Source organism: Tasmannia lanceolata, unplaced genomic scaffold (assembly GCF_043159265.1).
Source record: "Tasmannia lanceolata isolate RefF3 unplaced genomic scaffold, GAP_Taslan_0.1 ptg000013l, whole genome shotgun sequence".
NCBI classification, from domain to species: domain Eukaryota; kingdom Viridiplantae; phylum Streptophyta; class Magnoliopsida; order Canellales; family Winteraceae; genus Tasmannia; species Tasmannia lanceolata.
The window spans coordinates 36869392-36889707 of record NW_027518690.1 but is presented as its reverse complement, the minus strand read 5'-3'; the positions used below and the strand labels follow the sequence as shown (position 1 = coordinate 36889707).

Sequence of the window (20316 nt, the reverse complement as noted above, 5' to 3'; positions counted from 1 at the left end):
ATGGTATTGAAACCCTAGAGATGATTCCAACCAACTTTTAGCCACGTTTTGGGTTGAGAATCAGAGGGTATTGAATCTTAGATTTAGCTGATGAAGGATGGAGATTTAAAAAATAGAAAGCTTCTTATTTTAGAAACTTTAGAAAACATCCAACTTTTGGACATAAGAAACCCTAGAGATGGTGTCAAGGAGTTTTTTGCCAAGTTTTAAGATTAGGATGAGAGGGTATTGAATCTTAGATTTAGTTGCTGAAGGATAGAGATTGAAGAAATAAAAAGTTTCTTATTTTAGAAACTTTATAAATATCAATCTTTTACTTTTTGTAAACCCTAGATATGGTGTCGTAGTGCTTTTAGCTAAGTTTTGAGATGAGGATTAGATGCTATTGAATCATAGATTTAGTTGATGAAGGATGGAGATTGAAAAATTACAAAGTTTCTTATTTTAGAAACTTTATAAAACATCTATCTTTTAGACATACAAAACCCTAGATGTGGTGTAAAGAAGCTTTTAGCCAAGTTTGTAGAAGAGGATGAGATGGTATTGAATCTTAGATTTAGTTGATAGAGGATATTGAATTAAAAAATAGAAAGTTTCTTATTTTAGAAACTCTAAAACATCCATCTTTGAGACATAAGAGACCCTGGAGATGGTGTCAAAGAGCTTTTAGCCAAGTTTTGGGATGATGATGAGATGGGTTTAAATCTTAGATTTATTTGATGGAAGATGAAGATTGAAAAAGTAGAAAGTTTCTTGTTTTAGAAACTTTATAAAAAATCCATCTTTTAGACATACGAAATCTTAGAGATGGTGTTAAGGAACTTTAGTCAAGTTTTGAGATGAGGATTTGATGGTATTGGATCTTGGATTTTATTGATAAAGGATGGAGATTGAAAAAAATAGAAAGTTTATATAACATCCATCGTTTAGACATAGGTGACCCTAGAGATGGTGTCAATGAGCTTTTAGCCAGGTTTTGGATTGATGATGAGATGGTATTGAATTTTAGATTTAGCTGATGAAGGATGGAGATTGAAAAAATAGAAAGTTTCTTATTTTAGAAACTTTATAAAACATCCATCTTTTAGACATTGGAAACTCGAGAGATGGTATAAAGGAGCTTTTGGCAAAGTTTTGAGATGAGAATGAGAGGGTACTGAATCTTAGATTTAGTTGCTGAATGATGGAGATTGAAAGAAAAAAAAATTTCCTATTTTAGAAACTTTATAAAACATCAAACTTTTATCCTTAGTAAAACCTAGAGATGGTGTCAAAGAGCTTTTTAGCAACATTTTGAAATGAGGATTAGATGGTATTTAATCTTAGATTTAGTTGATGAAGGATGGAGATTGAAGAAATAGAAAGTATATTATTTTTGAAACTTTATAAAACATCCATCTTTTAGACGTGGGAAATCCTCGAGATAGTGTTAATAAGCTTTTTTCCAAGTTTTGAGATCAGGACGAGATTGTATTGAATCTTAGATTAAGTTGATAATGTAAGAAGATTGAAAAAATAGAAAGTTTCTTATTTTCGAAACTTTTCAAAACATTAATTTTTAGCCATAGGAGACCCTAAAGATGGGGTCAAGGAGCTTTTAGCCATGTTTTGAGGAAAGGATGTTATTGTATTGAAACTTAGATTTAGTTGATAAAGGACCACCTTTTATGGTATTGAAACCCTAGAGATGATGCCAACCAACTTCTAGCCACGTTTTGGGTTGAGAATCAGAGGGTATTGAATCTTAGATTTAGCTGATGAAGGATGGGGATTGAAAAAATAGAAAGCTTCTTATTTTAGAAACTTTAGAAAACATCCATCTTTTGGACATAAGAAACCCTAGAGATGTTGTCAATGAGTTATTTGCCAAGTTTTAAGATTAGGATGAGCGGGTACTGAATCTTAGATTTTAGTTGCTGAAGGATAGATATTGAAGAAATAAAAAGTTTCTTATTTTAGAAACTTTATAAATATCAATCTTTTACTTTTTGTAAACCCTAGATATGGGGTCGAAGTGCTTTTAGCCAAGTTTTGAGATGAGGATTAGATGGTATTGAATCATAGATTTAGTTGATGAAGGATGGAGATTGAAAAATTACAAAGTTTCTTATTTTAGAAACTTTATAAAACATCTATCTTTTAGACATATAAAACCCTAGATGTGGTGTAAAGAAGCTTTTAGCCAAGTTTGTAGAAGAGGATGAGATGGTATTGAATCTTAGATTTAGTTGATAGAGGATATTGAATTAAAAAATAGAAAGTTTCTTATTTTAGAAACTCTAAAACATCCATCTTTTAGACATAAGAGACCCTGGAGATGGTGTTAAAGAGCTTTTCGCAAAGTTTTGGGATGATGATGAGATGGCTTTAAATCTTAGATTTAGTTGAAGGAAGATGGAGATTTAAAAAGTAGAAAGTTTCTTGTTTTAGAAAGTTTATAAAAAATCCATCTTTTAGACATAGGAAATCCTAGAGATGGTGTTAAGGAGCTTTCAGTCAAGTTTTGAGATGAGGATTTGATGGTATTGGGTCTTGGATTTTATTGATAAAGGATGGAGATTGAAAAAAATAGAAAGTTTAAATAACATCCATCGTTGAGACATAGGTGACCCTATAGATGGTGTCAATGAGCTTTTAACCAAGTTTTGGATTGATGATGAGATGGTATTGAATTTTAGATTTAGCTGATGAAGGATGGAGATTGAAAAAATAGAAAGTTTCTTATTTTAGAAACTCTATAAAACATCAATCTTTTAGACATTGGAAACTCGAGATATGGTGTCAAGGAGCTTTTAGCAAAGTTTTGAGATGAGATTGAGAGGGTACTGAATCTTAGATTTAGTTGCTGAATGATGGAGATTGAAAGAAAAAAAAGTTTTCTATTTTAGAAACTTTATAAAACATCAAACTTTTATACTTAGTAAACCTTAGGGATGGTGCCAAAGAGCTTTTTAGCAACATTTTGAGATGAGAATTAGATGGTATTGAATCTAAGATTTAGTTGATTAAGGATGGAGATTGAAGAAATAGAAAGTTTATTATTTTAGAAACTTTATAAAACATCCATCTTTTAGACGTGGGAAGTCCTCGAGATAGTGTTAATAAGCTTTGTGCCAAGTTTTGAGATCAGGACGAGATGGTGTTGAATCTTAGATTTAGTTGATAAAGCAAGAAGATTGAAAAAATAGAAAGTTTCTTATTTTAGAAACTTTTCAAAACATCAATTTTTAGCCATAGGAGACCCTAGAGGGAGCTTTTAGCCATGTTTTGAGATGGTATTGAAACTTAGATTTAGTTGATGAAGGACCACCTTTTATGGTATTGAAACCCTAGAGATGATTCCAACCAACTTTTAGCCACGTTTTGGGTTGAGAATCAGAGGGTATTGAATCTTAGATTTAGCTGATGAAGGATGGAGATTTAAAAAATAGAAAGCTTCTTATTTTAGAAACTTTAGAAAACATCCAACTTTTGGACATAAGAAATCCTAGAGATGGTGTCAAGGAGTTTTTTGCCAAGTTTTAAGATTAGGATGAGAGGGTATTGAATCTTAGATTTAGTTGCTGAAGGATAGAGATTGAAGAAATAAAAAGTTTCTTATTTTAGAAACTTTATAAATATCAATCTTTTACTTTTTGTAAACCCTAGATATGGTGTCGTAGTGCTTTTAGCTAAGTTTTGAGATGAGGATTAGATGCTATTGAATCATAGATTTAGTTGATGAAGGATGGAGATTGAAAAATTACAAAGTTTCTTATTTTAGAAACTTTATAAAACATCTATCTTTTAGACATACAAAACCCTAGATGTGGTGTAAAGAAGCTTTTAGCCAAGTTTGTAGAAGAGGATGAGATGGTATTGAATCTTAGATTTAGTTGATAGAGGATATTGAATTAAAAAATAGAAAGTTTCTTATTTTAGAAACTCTAAAACATCCATCTTTGAGACATAAGAGACCCTGGAGATGGTGTCAAAGAGCTTTTAGCCAAGTTTTGGGATGATGATGAGATGGGTTTAAATCTTAGATTTATTTGATGGAAGATGAAGATTGAAAAAGTAGAAAGTTTCTTGTTTTAGAAACTTTATAAAAAATCCATCTTTTAGACATACGAAATCTTAGAGATGGTGTTAAGGAACTTTAGTCAAGTTTTGAGATGAGGATTTGATGGTATTGGATCTTGGATTTCATTGATAAAGGATGGAGATTGAAAAAAATAGAAAGTTTATATAACATCCATCGTTTAGACATAGGTGACCCTAGAGATGGTGTCAATGAGCTTTTAGCCAGGTTTTGGATTGATGATGAGATGGTATTGAATTTTAGATTTAGCTGATGAAGGATGGAGATTGAAAAAATAGAAAGTTTCTTATTTTAGAAACTTTATAAAACATCCATCTTTTAGACATTGGAAACTCGAGAGATGGTATAAAGGAGCTTTTGGCAAAGTTTTGAGATGAGAATGAGAGGGTACTGAATCTTAGATTTAGTTGCTGAATGATGGAGATTGAAAGAAAAAAAAATTTCCTATTTTAGAAACTTTATAAAACATCAAACTTTTATCCTTAGTAAAACCTAGAGATGGTGTCAAAGAGCTTTTTAGCAACATTTTGAAATGAGGATTAGATGGTATTTAATCTTAGATTTAGTTGATGAAGGATGGAGATTGAAGAAATAGAAAGTATATTATTTTTGAAACTTTATAAAACATCCATCTTTTAGACGTGGGAAATCCTCGAGATAGTGTTAATAAGCTTTTTTCCAAGTTTTGAGATCAGGACGAGATTGTATTGAATCTTAGATTAAGTTGATAATGTAAGAAGATTGAAAAAATAGAAAGTTTCTTATTTTCGAAACTTTTCAAAACATTAATTTTTAGCCATAGGAGACCCTAAAGATGGGGTCAAGGAGCTTTTAGCCATGTTTTGAGGAAAGGATGTTATTGTATTGAAACTTAGATTTAGTTGATAAAGGACCACCTTTTATGGTATTGAAACCCTAGAGATGATGCCAACCAACTTCTAGCCACGTTTTGGGTTGAGAATCAGAGGGTATTGAATCTTAGATTTAGCTGATGAAGGATGGGGATTGAAAAAATAGAAAGCTTCTTATTTTAGAAACTTTAGAAAACATCCATCTTTTGGACATAAGAAACCCTAGAGATGTTGTCAATGAGTTATTTGCCAAGTTTTAAGATTAGGATGAGAGGGTATTGAATCTTAGATTTAGTTGCTGAAGGATAGAGATTGAAGAAATAAAAAGTTTCTTATTTTAGAAACTTTATAATTATCAATCTTTTACTTTTTGTAAACCTTAGATATGGTGTCGAAGTGCTTTTAGCTAAGTTTTGAGATTAGGATTAGATGCTATTGAATCATAGATTTAGTTGATGAAGGATGGAGATTGAAAAATTACAAAGTTTCTTATTTTAGAAACTTTATAAAACATCTATCTTTTAGACATACAAAACCCTAGATGTGGTGTAAAGAAGCTTTTAGCCAAGTTTGTAGAAGAGGATGAGATGGTATTGAAACTTAGATTTATTTGATAGAGGATATTGAATTAAAAAATTGAAAGTTTCTTATTTTAGAAACTCTAAAACATCCATCTTTGAGACATAAGAGACCCTGGAGATGGTGTCAAAGAGCTTTTAGCCAAGTTTTGGGATGATGATGAGATGGGTTTAAATCTTAGATTTATTTGATGGAAGATGGAGATTGAAAAAGTAGAAAGTTTCTTGTTTTAGAAACTTTATAAAAAATCCATCTTTTAGACATACGAAATCCTAGAGATGGTGTTAAGGAGCTTTCAGTCAAGTTTTGAGATGAGGATTTGATGGTATTGGATCTTGGATTTTATTGATAAAGGATGGAGATTGAAAAAAATAGAAAGTTTATATAACATCCATCGTTTAGACATAGGTGACCCTAGAGATGGTGTCAATGAGCTTTTAGCCAGGTTTTGGATTGATGATGAGATGGTATTGAATTTTAGATTTAGCTGATGAAGGATGGAGATTGAAAAAATAGAAAGTTTCTTATTTTAGAAACTTTATAAAACATCCATCTTTTAGACATTGGAAACTCGAGAGATGGTGTGAAGGAGCTTTTGGCAAAGTTTTGAGATGAGAATGAGAGGGTACTGAATCTTAGATTTAGTTGGTGAATGATGGAGATTGAAAGAAAAAAAAGTTTCCTATTTTAGAAACTTTATAAAACATCAAACTTTTATACTTAGTAAAACCTAGAGATAGTGTCAAAGAGCTTTTTAGCAACATTTTGAAATGAGGATTAGATGGTATTTAATCTTAGATTTAGTTGATGAAGGATGGAGATTGAAGAAATAGAAAGTTTATTATTTTTGAAACTTTATAAAACATCCATCTTTTAGACGTGGGAAATCCTCGAGATAGTGTTAATAAGCTTTTTTCCAAGTTTTGAGATTAGGACGAGATGGTATTGAATCTTAGATTAAGTTGATAATGTAAGAAGATTGAAAAAATAGAAAGTTTCTTATTTTCGAAACTTTTCAAAACATTAATTTTTAGCCATAGGAGACCCTAAAGATGGTGTCAAGGAGCTTTTAGCCATGTTTTGAGGTAGGGATGTGATGGTATTGAAACTTAGATTTAGTTGATGAAGGACCACCTTTTATGGTATTGAAACCCTAGAGATGATGCCAACCAACTTCTAGCAACGTTTTGCGTTGAGAATCAGAGGGTATTGAATCTTAGATTTAGCTGATGAAGGATGGAGATTGAAAAAATAGAAAGCTTCTTATTTTAGAAACTTTAGAAAACATCCAACTTTTGGACATAAGAAACCCTAGAGATGGTGTCAAGGAGTTTTTTGCCAAGTTTTAAGATTAGGATGAGAGGGTATTGAATCTTAGATTTAGTTGCTGAAGGATAGAGATTGAAGAAATAAAAAGGTTCTTATTTTAGAAACTTTATAAATATCAATCTTTTACTTTTTGTAAACCCTAGATATGGTGTCGAAGTGCTTTTAGCTAAGTTTTGAGATGAGGATTGGATGCTATTGAATCATAGATTTAGTTGATGAAGGATTGAGATTGAAAAATTACAAAGTTTCTTATTTTAGAAACTTTATAAAACATCTATCTTTTAGACATTCAAAACCCTAGATATGGTGTAAAGAAGCTTTTTGCCAAGTTTGTAGAAGAGGATCAGATGGTATTGAATCTTAGATTTAGTTGATAGAGGATATTGAATTAAAAAATAGAAAGTTTCTTATTTTAGAAACTCTAAAACACCCATCTTTTAGACATAAGAGACACTGGAGATGGTGTCAAAGAGCTTTTAGCCAAGTTTTGGGATGATGATGAGATGGCTTTAAATCTTAGATTTAGTTGATGGAAGATGGAGATTAAAAAGTAGAAAGTTTCTTGTTTTAGAAACTTTATAAAAAATCCATCTTTTAGACATAGGAAATCCTAGAGATGGTGTTAAGGAGTTTCAGTCAAGTTTTAAGATGAGGATTTGATGGTATTGGATCTTGGATTTTATTGATAAAGGATGAAGATTGAAAAAAATAGAAAGTTTATATAACATCCATCGTTTAGACATAGCTGACCCTAGAGATGGTGTCATTGAGCTTTTGGCCAAGTTTGGGATTTATGATTAGGTGGTATTGAATATTAGATTTAGATGATGAAGGATGGAGATTGAAAAAATAGATTGTTTCTTATTTTAGAAACTTTATAAAACATCCATCTTTTAGAAATTGGAAACTCGAGAGATGGTGTGAATGAGCTTTTAGCAAAGTTTTGAGATTAGAATGAGAGGGTACTGAATCTTAGATTTAGTTGCTGAATGATAGAGATTGAAATAAAAAAAAGTTTCCTATTTTAAAAACTTTATAAAACATCAAACTTTTATACTTAGTAAACCTTAGGGATGGTGCCAAAGAGCTTTTTAGTAACATTTTGAGATGAGGATTAGATGTTATTGAATCTAAGATTTAGTTGATGAAGGATGGAGACTGAAGAAATAGAAAGTTTATTATTTTAGAAACTTTATAAAACATCTATCTTTTAGACATACAAAACCCTAGATGTGGTGTAAAGTAGCTTTTAGCCAAGTTTGTAGAAGAGGATGAGATGGTATTGAATCTTAGATTTAGTTGATAGTTGATATTGAATTAAAAAATAGAAAGTTTCTTATTTTAGAAACTCTAAAACATCCATCTTTTTGACATAAGAGACCCTGGAGATGGTGTCAAAGTGCTTTTATCTAACTTTTGGGATGATGATGAGATGGCTTTAAATATTAGATTTAGTTGATGGAAGATGGAGATTGAAAAAGTAGAAAGTTTCTTGATTTAGAAACTTTATAAAAAATCCATCTTTTAGACATAGGAAATCCTAGAGATGGTGTTAATGAGCTTTCAGGCAAGTTTTTTGATAAGGATGTGATGGTATTGGATCTTGGATTTTGTTGATAAAGGATGGAGATTGAAAAAAATAGAAAGTTTATATAACATCCATCGTTTAGACATAGCTGACCCTAGAGATGGTGTCATTGAGCTTTTGGCCAAGTTTTGGAATTATGATTAGGTGGTATTGAATCTTAGATTTAGATGATGAAGGATGGAGATTGAAAAAATAGAAAGTTTCTTATTTTAGAATCTTTATTAAACATCCATCTTTTAGAAATTGGAAACTCGAGAGATGGTGTCAATGAGCTTTTAGCAAAGTTTTGAGATGAGAATGAGAGGGTACTGAATCTTAGATTTAGTTGCTGAATGATGGAGATTGAAATAAAAAATAGTTTCCTATTTTAAAAACTTTATAAAACATCAAAATTTTATACTTAGTAAACCTTAGGGATGGTGCCAAAGAGCTTTTTAGCAACATTTTGAGATGAGGATTAGATGGTATTGAATCTAAGATTTAGTTGATGAAGGAGGGAGATTGAAGAAATAGAAAGTTTATTATTTTAGAAACTTTATAAAACATCCATCTTGGAGACGTGGGAAATCCTCGAGATAGTGTTAATAAGCTTTGTGCCAAGTTTTGAGATCAGGACGAGATAATATTGAATCTTAGATTTAGTTGATAAAGTAAGAAGATTGAAAAAATAGAAAGTTTCTTATTTTAAAAACTTTTCAAAACATCAATTTTTTGCCATAGGAGACCCTAGAGAAGGCGTCAAGGAGCTTTTAGCCATGTTTTGAGGTGAGGATGAGATGGTATTGAAACCTTAGAGATGATTCCAACCAACTTCTAGCCACGTTTTGGGTTGGAAATCAGAGGGTATTGAATATTAGATTTAGCTGATTAAGGATGGAGATTTAGAAAATAGAAAGCTTCTTATTTTAGAAACTTTAGAAAACATCCAACTTTTGGACATAAGAAACCCTAGAGATGGTGTCAAGGAGTTTTTTGCCAAGTTTTAAGATTAGGATGAGAGGGTATTGAATCTTAGATTTAGTTGCTGAAGGATAGGGATTGAAGAAATAAAAAGTTTTTTATTTTAGAAACTTTATAAATATCAATCTTTTACTTTTTGTAAACCCTAGATATGGTGTCGAAGTGCTTTTAGCTAAGTTTTGAGATCAGGATTAGATGCTATTGAATCATAGATTTAGTTGATGAATGATGGAGATTGAAAAATTACAAAGTTTCTTATTTTAGAAACTTTATAAAACATCTATCTTTTAGACATACAAAACCCTAGATGTGGTGTAAAGAAGCTTTTAGCCAAGTTTGTAGATGAGGATGAGATGGTATTGAATCTTAGAATTAGTTGATAGTTGATATTGAATTAAAAAATGGAAAGTTTCTTATTTTAGAAACTCTAAAACATCCATCTTTTAGACATAAGAGACCCTAGAGATGGTGTCAAAGTGCTTTTAGCTAAGTTTTGGGATGATGATGAGATGGCTTTAAATATTAGATTTAGTTGATGGAAGATGGAGATTGAAAAAGTAGAAAGTTTCTTGTTTTAGAAACGTTATAAAAAATCCATCTTTTAGACATAGGAAATCCTAGAGATGGTGTTAAGGAGCTTTCAGTCAAGTTTTGAGATGAGGATGTGATGGTATTGGATCTTGGATTTTGTTGATAAAGGATGGAGATTGAAAAAAATAGAAAGTTTATATAACATCCATCGTTTAGACATAGCTGACCCTAGAGATGGTGTCATTGAGCTTTTGGCCAAGTTTTGGATTGATGATTAGGTGGTATTGAATCTTAGATTTAGATGAAGAAGGATGGAGATTGAAAAAATAGAAAGTTTCTTATTTTAGAATCTTTATTAAACATCCATCTTTTAGAAATTGGAAACTCGAGAGATGGTGTCAATGAGCTTTTAGCAAAGTTTTGAGATGAGAATGAGAGGGTACTGAATCTTAGATTTAGTTGCTGAATGATGGAGATTGAAATAAAAAAAAGTTTCCTATTTTAGAAACTTTATAAAACATCAAACTTTTATACTTAGTAAACCTTAGGGATGGTGCCAAAGAGCTTTTTAGCAACATTTTGAGATGAGGATTAGATGGTATTCAATCTTAGATTTAGTTGATGAATGATGGAGATTGAAGAAATAGAAAGTTTATTATTTTTTAAACTTTATAAAACATCCATCTTTTAGACGTGGGAAATCCTCGAAATAATGTTTATAAGCTATTTTCCAAGTTTTGAGATCAGGACGAGATGGTATTGAATCTTAGATTTAGTTGATAATGTAAGAAGATTGAAAAAATAGAAAGTTTCTTATTTTAGAAATTTTTCAAAACATTAATTTTTAGCCATAGGAGACCCTAAAGATGGTGTCAAGGAGCTTTTAGCCATGTTTTGAGGTAAGGATGAGATGGTATTGAAACTTAGATTTAGTTGATGAAGGACCACCTTTTATGGTTTTGAAACCCTAGAGATGTTGCCAACCAACTTCTAGCCATGTTTTGGGTTGAGAATCAGAGGGTATTGAATCTTAGATTTAGCTGATGAAGGATGGAGATTGAAAAAATAGAAAATTCTTATTTTATATACTTTAGAAAACATCTATCTTTTGGACATAAGAAACCCTAGAGATAGTGTCAATGAGTTATTTGCCAAGTTTTAAGATTAGGATGAGAGGGTATTGAATGTTAGATTTAGTTGCTGAAGATAGAGATTGAAGAAATAAAAAGTTTCTTATTTTAGAAACTTTATAAATATCAATCTTTTACTTTTTATAAACCCTAGATATGGTGTCGAAGTGCTTTTAGCTAAATTTTGAGATGAGGATTAGATGCTATTGAATTATAGATTTAGTTGATGAAGGATGGAGATTCAAAAATTACAAAGTTTCTTATTTTAGAAACTTTATAAAACATCCATCTTTTAGACATACAAAACCCTAGATGTGGTGTAAAGAAGCTTTTAGCCAAGTTTGTAGAAGAGGATGAGATGGTATTGAATCTACGATTTAGTTGATAGAGGATATTAAATTAAAAAGTAGAAAGTTTCTTATTTTAGAAACTCTAAAACATCCATCTTTTAGACATAAGAGACCCTGGAGATGGTGTCAAAGAGCTTTTAGCTAAGTTTTGGGATGATGATGAGATGGCTTTAAATATTAGATTTAGTTGATGGAAGATGGAGATTGAAAAAGTAGAAAGTTTCTTGTTTTAGAAACTTTATAAAATATCCATCTTTTTGAGATAGGAAATCCTTGAGATGGGTGTTAAGGAGCTTTCAGTCAAGTTTTGAGATGAGGATGTGATGGTATTGGATCTTGGATTTTGTTCATAAAGAATGGAGATTGAAAAAAATAGAAAGTTTATATAACATCCATCGTTTAGACATTGCTGACCCTAGAGATGGTGTCATTGAGCTTTTGGCCAAGTTTTGGAGTGATGATTAGGTGGTATTGAATCTTAGATTTAGATGATTAAGGATGGAGATTGAAAAAATAGAAAGTTTCTTATTTTAGAATCTTTATTAAACATCCATCTTTTAACAATTGGAAACTCGAGAGATGGTGTGACTGAGCTTTTAGCAAAGTTTTGAGATGAGAATGAGAGGGTACTGAATCTTAGATTTAGTTGCTAAATGATGGAGATTGAAATAAAAAAAAGTTTCCTATTTTAAAAACTTTATAAAACATCAAACTTTTATACTTAGTAAACCTTAGGGATGGTGCCAAAGAGCTTTTTAGCAACATTTTGAGATGATGATTAGATGGTATTGAATCTAAGGTTTAGTTGATGAAGGATGGAGATTGAAGAAATAGAAAGTTTATTATTTTAGAAACTTTATAAAACATCCATCTTGTAGACGTGTGAAATCCTCGAGATAGTGTTAATAAGCTTTGTGCCAAGTTTTGAGATCAGGACGAGATGGTATTGAATCTTAGATTTAGTTGATAAAGTAAGAAGATTGAAAAAATAGAAAGTTTCTTATTTTAGAAACTTTTCAAAACATCAATTTTTTGCCATAGGAGACCCTAGAGATGGCGTCAAGGAGCTTTTAGCCATGTTTTGAGGTGAGGATGAGATGGTATTGAAACTTAGATTTAATTGATGAAGGACCACCTTTTATGGTATTGAAACCCTAGAGATGATTCCAACCAACTTCGAGCCACGTTTTGGGTTGAGAATCAGAGGGTATTGAATCTTAGATTTAGCTGATGAAGGATGAGGATTTAAAAAATAGAAAGCTTCTTATTTTAGAAACTTTAGAAAACATCCAACTTTTGGACATAAGAAACCCTAGAGATGGTGTCAAGGAGTTTTTTGCCAAGTTTTAAGATTAGGATGAGAGGGTATTGAATCTTATATTTAGTTGCTGAAGGATAGAGATTTAAGAAATAAAAAGTTTCTTATTTTAGAAACTTTATAAATATCAATCTTTTACTTTTTGTAAACCCTGGATATGGTGTCGAAGTGCTTTTAGCTAAGTTTTGAGATGAGCATTAGATGCTATTGAATCATAGATTTAGTTGATGAAGAATGGAGATTGAAAAATTACAAAGTTTTTTATTTTAGAAACTTTATAAAACATCTATCTTTTAGACATACAAAACCCTAGATGTGGTGTAAAGAAGCTTTTAGCCAAGTTTGTAGAAGAGGATGAGATGGTATTGAATCTTACATTTAGTTGATAGATGATATTGAATTAAAAAATAGAAAGTTTCTTATTTTAGAAACTCTAAAACATCCATGTTTTAGACATAAGAGACCCTGGAGATGGTGTCAAAGAGCTTTTAGCTAAGTTTTGGGATGATGATGAGATGGCTTTAAATATTAGATTTAGTTGATGGAAGATGGAGATTGAAAAAGTAGAAAGTTTCTTGTTTTAGAAACTTTATAAAATATCCATCTTTTAGATATAGGAAATCTTAGATATGGGTGTTAAGGAGCTTTCAGTCTAGTTTTGAGATGAGGATGTGATGGTATTGGATCTTGGATTTTGTTGATAAAGGATGGAGATTGAAAAAAATAGAAAGTTTATATAACATCCATCGTTGAGACATAGCTGACCCTAGAGATGGTGTCATTGAGCTTTTCGCCAAGTTTTGGATTGTTGATTAGGTGGTATTGAATCTTAGATTTAGATGATGAAGGATGGAGATTGAAAAAATAGAAAGTTTCTTATTTTAGAATCTTTATTAAACATCGATCTTTTAGAAATTGAAAACTCGAGAGATGGTGTCAATGAGCTTTTAGCAAAGTTTTGAGATGAGAATGAGAGGGTACTGAATCTTAGATTTAGTTGCTGAATGATGGAGATTGAAATAAAAAAAGTTTCCTATTTTAGAAACTTTATAAAACATCAAACTTTTATACTTAGTAAACGTTAGGGATGGTGCCAAAGAGCTTTTTAGCAACATTTTGAGATGAGGATTAGATGGTATTGAATCTAAGATTTAGTTGATGAAGGATGAAGATTGAAGAAATAGAAAGTTTATTATTTTATAAACTTTATAAAACATCCATCTTTAAGACGTGGGAAATCTTCGAGATAATGTTAATAAGCTTTGTTCCAAGTTTGAGATCAGGACGAGATAATATTGAATCTTAGATTTAGTTGATAAAGTAAGAAGATTGAAACAATAGAAAGTTTCTTATTTTAGAAACTTTTCAAAACATCAATTTTTTGCCATAGGAGACCATAGAGATGGCGTAAAGGAGCTTTTAGCCATGTTTTGAGGTGACGATGAGATGGTATTGAACTTAGATTTAATTGATGAAGGACCACCTTTTATGGTATTGAAACCCTAGAGATGATTCCAACCAACTTCTAGCCACGTTTTGGGTTGAGAATCAGAGGGTATTGAATCTTAGATTTAGCTGATGAAGGATGGAGATTTAAAAAATAGAAAGCTTCTTATTTTAGAAACTTTAGAAAACATCCAACTTTTGGACATAAGAAACCCTAGAGATGGTGTCAAGGAGTTTTTTGCCAAGTTTTAAGATTAGGATGAGAGGGTATTGAATCTTAGATTTAGTTGCTGAAGGATAGAGATTGAAGAAATAAAAAGTTTCTTATTTTAGAAACTTTATAAATATCAATCTTTTACTTTTTGTAAACCCTAGATATGGTGTTGAAGTGCTTTTAGCTACGTTTTGAGATGAGGATTAGATGCTATTGAATCATAGATTTAGTTGATGAAGGATGGAGATTGAAAAATTACAAAGTTTCTTATTTTAGAAATTTTATAAAACATCAATCTTTTAGTCATACAAAACCCTAGATGTGGTGTAATGAAGCTTTTAGCTAAGTTTGTAGAAGAGGATGAGATGGTATTGAATCTTAGATTGAGTTGATAGAGGATATTGAATTAAAAAATAGAAAGTTTCTTATTTTAGAAACTCTAAAACATCCATCTTTTAGAAATAAGAGACCCTGGAGATGGTGTCAAAGAGCTTTTAGCCAAGTTTTGGGATGATGATGAGATGGCTTTAAATCTTAGATTTAGTTGATGGAAGATGGAGATTGAAAAAGTAGAAAGTTTCTTGTTTTAGAAACTTTATAAAAAATCCATCTTTTAGACATAGGAAATCCTAGAGATGGTGTTAAGGAGCTTTCAGTCAAGTTTTGAGATGAGGATTTTATGGTATTGGATCTTGGATTTTATTGATAAAGGATGGAGATTGAAAAAAATAGAAAGGTTATATAACATCCATCGTTTACACATAGGTGACCCTAGAGATTGTGTCAATGATCTTTTAGCCAAGTTTTGGATTGATGATGAGATGGTATTGAATTTTAGATTTAGCTGATGAATGATGGAGATTGAAAAAATAGAAATTTTCTTATTTATGAAACTTTATAAAACATCCATCTTTTAGACATTGGAAACTCGAGAGATTGTGTCAATGAGCTTCTAGCAAAGTTTTGAAATGAGAATGAGAGGGTACTGAATCTTAGATTTAGTTAATGAATGATGGAGATTGAAAGAAAAAAAAGTTTCCCATTTTTGAAACTTTATAAAACATCAAACTTTTATACTTAGTAAACCCTAGGGATGGTGCCAAAGAGCTTTTTAGCAACATTTTGAGATGAGGATTAGATGGTATTGAATCTAAGATTTAGTTGATGAAGGATGGAGATTAAAGAAATAGGAAGTTTATTATTTTAGAAACTTTATAAAACATCAATCTTTTAGACGTGGGAAATCCTCGAGATAGTGTTAATAAGCTTTGTGTCAAGTTTTGAGATCAGGACGAGATGGTATTGAATCTTAGATTAAGTTGATAATGGAAGAAGATTGAAAAAATATAAAGTTTCTTATTTTAGAAACTTTTCAAAACATTAATTTTTAGCCATAAGAGACCTTAAAGATGGTGTCAAGGATCTTTTAGCCATGTTTTGAGGTAAGGATGAGATGGTATTGAAACTTAGATTTAGTTGATGAAGGACCACCTTTTATGGTATTGAAACCCTAGAGATGATAACAACCAACTTCTAGCCACGTTTTGGGTTGAGAATCAGAGGGTATTGAATCTTAGATTTAGCTGATGAAGGATGGAGATTGAAAAAATAGAAAGCTTCTTATTTTAGAAACTTTAGAAAACATCCATCTTTTGGACATAAGAAACCCTAGAGATGGTGTCAAGGAGTTTTTTGCCAAGTTTTAAGAATAGGATGAGAGGGTACTGAATCTTAGATTTAGTTGCTGAAGGATAGAGATTGAAGAAATAAAAAGTTTCTTATTTTAGAAACATTATAAATATCAATCTTTTACTTTTTGTAAACCCTAGATATGGTGTCGAAGTGCTTTTAGCTAAGTTTTGAGATGAAGATTAGATGGTATTGAATCATAGATTTAGTTGATGAAGGATGGAGATTGAAAAATTACAAAGTTTCTTATTTTAGAAACTTTATAAAACATCAATCTTTTAGACATAGAAAACCCTAGATGTGGTGTAAAGAAGCTTTTAGCCAAGTTTGTAGAAGAGGATGAGATGGTATTGAATCTTAGATTTAGTTGATAGTTGATATTGAATTAAAAAATAGAAAGTTTCTTATTTTAGAAACTCTAAAACATCCATCTTTTAGACATAAGAGACCCTGGAGATGGTGTCAAAGTGCTTTTAGCTAAGTTTTGGGATGATGATGAGATGGTTTTAAATATTAGATTTAGTTGATGGAAGATGGAGATTGTAAAAGTAGAAAGTTTCTTGTTTTAGAAACATTATAAAAAATCCATCTTTTAGACATAGGAGAAATCCTAGAGATGGTGTTAAGGAGCTTTCAGTCAAGTTTTGAGATGAGGATTTGATGGTATTGGATCTTGGATTTTATTGATAAAGGATGAAGATTGAAAAAAATAGAAAGTTTATATAACATCCATCGTTTACACATAGGTGACCCTAGAGATGGTGTCAATGAGCTTTTAGCCAAGTTTTGGATTGATGATGAGATGGTATTGAATTTTAGATTTAGCTGATGAAGGATGGAGATTGAAAAAATAGAAAGTTTCTTATTTTAGAAACTTTATAAAACATCCATCTTTTAGACATTGGAAACTCGAGAGATGGTGTCAAGGAGCTTCTGGCAAAGTTTTGAGATGAGAATGAGAGGGTACTGAATCTTAGATTTAGTTGCTGAATGATTGAGATTGAAAGAAAAAAAAGTTTCCCATTTTTGAAACTTTATAAAACATCAAACTTTTATACTTAGTAAACCTTAGGGATGGTGCCAAAGAGCTTTTTAGCAACATTTTGAGATGAGGATTAGATGGTATTGAATCTAAGATTTAGTTGATGAAGGATGGAGATTGAAGATATAGAAAGTTATTATTTTAGAAACTTTATAAAACATCCATCTTTTAGACGTGGGAAATCCTCGAGATAGTGTTAATAAGCTTTGTGCCAAGTTTTGAGATCAGGACGAGATGGTATTGAATCTTAGATTTAGTTGATAAAGTAAGAAGATTGAAAAAATAGAAAGTTTCTTATTTTAGAAACTTTTCAAAACATCAATTTTTTGCAATAGGAGACCCTAGAGATGGCGTGAAGGAGCTTTTAGCCATGTTTTGAGGTAATGATGAGATGGTATTGAAACTTAGATTTAATTGTTGAAGGACCACCTTTTATGGTATTGAAACCCTAGAGATGATTCCAACCAACTTCTAGCCTCGTTTTGGGTTGAGAATCAGAGGGTATTGAATCTTAGATTTAGCTGATGAAGGATGGAGATTTAAAAAATAGAAAGCTTCTTATTTTAGAAACTTTAGAAAACATCCAACTTTTGGACATAAGAAACCCTAGAGATGGTGTGAAGGAGTTTTTTGCCAAGTTTTAAGATTAGGATGAGAGGGTATTGAATCTTAGATTTAGTTGGTGAAGGATAGAGATTGAAGAAATAAAAAGTTTCTTATTTTAGAAACTTTATAAATATCAATCTTTTAATTTTTGTAAACTCTAGATATGTTGTCGAAGTACTTTTAGCTAAGTTTTGAGATGAGGATTAGATGCTATTGAATCATAGATTTAGTTGATGAAGGATGGAGATTGAAAAATTACAAAGTTTCTTATTTTAGAAACTTTATAAAACATCTATCTTTTAGACATACAAAACCCTAGATGTGGTGTAAAGAAGCTTTTAGCCAAGTTTGTAGAAGAGGATGAGATGGTATTGAATCTTAGCTTTAGTTGATATACGATATTGAATTAAAAAATAGAAAGGTTTTTATTTTAGAAACTCTAAAACATCCTTCTTTTAGACATGAGAGACCCTGGAGATGGTGTCAAGGAGCTTTTAGCCAAGTTTTGGGATGATGATGAGATGGCTTTAAATCTTAGATTTATTTGATGGAAGATGGATTTTGAAAAAGTAGAAAGTTTCTTGTTTTAGAAACTTTATAAAAAATCCATCTTTTAGACATAGGAAATCCTAGAGATGGTGTTAAGGAGCTTTCAGTCAAATTTTGAGATGAGGATTTGATGGTATTGGATCTTGGATTTTATTGATAAAGGATGGAGATTGAAAAAAATAGAAAGTTTATATAACATCCATCGTTTAGACATTGGTGACCCTAGAGATGGTGTCAATGAGCTTTTAGCCAAGTTTTGGATTGATGATGAGATGGTATTGAATTTTAGATTTAGCTGATGAAGGATGGAGATTGAAAAAATATAAAGTTTCTTATTTTCGAAACTTTATAAAACATCCATCTTTTAGACATTGGAAACTCGAGAGATGGTGTCAAGGAGCTTTTAGCGAAGTTTTGAGATGAGAATGAGAGGGTACTGAATCTTAGATTTAGTTGCTGAATGATGGAGATTGAAAGAAAAAAAACTTTCCTATTTTAGAAAATTTATAAAACTTCAAACTTTTATACTTAGTAAAACCTAGAGATAGTGTCAAAGAGATTTTTAGCAATATTTTGAAATGAGGATTTGATGGTATTTAATCTTAGATTTAGTTGATGAAGGATGGAGATTGAAGAAATAGAAAGTTTATTATTTTAGAAACTTTATAAAACATACATCTTTTAGACGTGGGAAATCCTCGAGATAGTGTTAATAAGCTTTTTTCCAAATTTTGAGATCAGGATGAGATGGTATTGAATTTTAGATTAAGTTGATAATGTAAGAAGATTGAAAAAATAGAAAGTTTCTTATTTTAGAAACTTTTCAAAACATTAATTTTTAGCTATAGGAGACCCTAAAGATGGTGTCAAGGAGCTTTTAGCCATGTTTTGAGGTAAGGATGAGATGGTATTGAAACTTAGATTTAGTTGATGAAGGACCACCTTTTATGGTATTGAAACCCTAGAGATGATGCCAACCAACTTTTTTTTTTTTTTTTGGATTGGTAAGATAGGGGTAGGCAGGACCCCAACCAGATATCATAAATGGAAAAAGATTACAAAGTTAGGGGGGCTCGAAGGCCACACCACAGGGAACAAACTCCCTTGGAATTACATATAAGCACCCATCAGCGATGGTGGGGCTACAAAAGAGGGGGCAATCCACAGCCTGGAAGAGACAAAAGAAATATAACAATACCTAGTGAACAAAAATTCTTCATTTCCTAGTATAAATTTTGCCCGAGGAGTCCTCGGAAGCGCTTGCGACCAGATCCTGTGGCAAGCAGTGTAGGGGGATGTCCTCTCCTTTCATCGGACTGTCATGATTTGATATGAAATCTGCACCTCTGATTGCTTCTCCCCATGTGTGGGATATCTTCCATTGAGAAAGAGATTGAAGCTGTTCTTTTATCCTATGAAGGATATGATTTCTTCTCTAGGGGCAATTGGAATGACCTTTTATAATGTTGTCTGCAAGGTGGGAAACAGATTCTATCCATAGATTTGAAATGTTCTTCTTCTGAGCGAGAACTAATCCTTTGTAGGAGGCGTCAAATTCCAGTTCCTGAATAGTAGCTGGAGGGCAAACAAGAGGAAGATTACAACCGAAGGTAGGATTTTCCGGAAAAATCCTCGGAGAGAATCACAGAAAGATCAAAAGGCAAGATGTTAAGAGGGATCGGGTTCCCTTTACATAAACAGTTGCTTTTTGAGAGGTAATCAGCAGCTCTATTACCCTCTCTCCAAATGTGAGAAATTTTCCAAGATTCCAATCTATTGAGAACGATGAGAAGGTTTTCTAATGCGGGAATTTGCTTCCAAGGGCAAGGCCATTCTTTTCTAATTATATTCACTGCCTGGAGGGAATCAGATTCAATCCATAGCTTTGGATTGGCGGCTTTGTCAAGCAAATGGACTCCTTGGATGATTGCTTCTAATTCAAGGTCTGAAATGGGCCCACGATCGACATCAATGGAAAACATAAAACGGGCATCTCCACTGCTGCCTCTGAGAATGCCTCCGATGGAAGCGGAATCACTGGACATCGAGGCAT

At 31.6% G+C, this 20316-nt stretch overlaps 1 protein-coding gene across 1 annotated transcript in view; it reads left to right on the top strand.

Moving 5' to 3' along the window:
• LOC143891203 (uncharacterized) overlaps positions 1 to 19835 on the top strand; it is a 31576-nt gene extending 11741 nt beyond the window's left edge. The window contains exon 2 of the mRNA XM_077395835.1: positions 19752 to 19835. Coding sequence (XP_077251950.1) covers positions 19752 to 19835 — 84 coding nt within the window. The remainder of the gene's footprint in view (positions 1 to 19751) is intronic.
• The last annotated feature ends 481 nt before the right edge of the window (positions 19836 to 20316 follow it).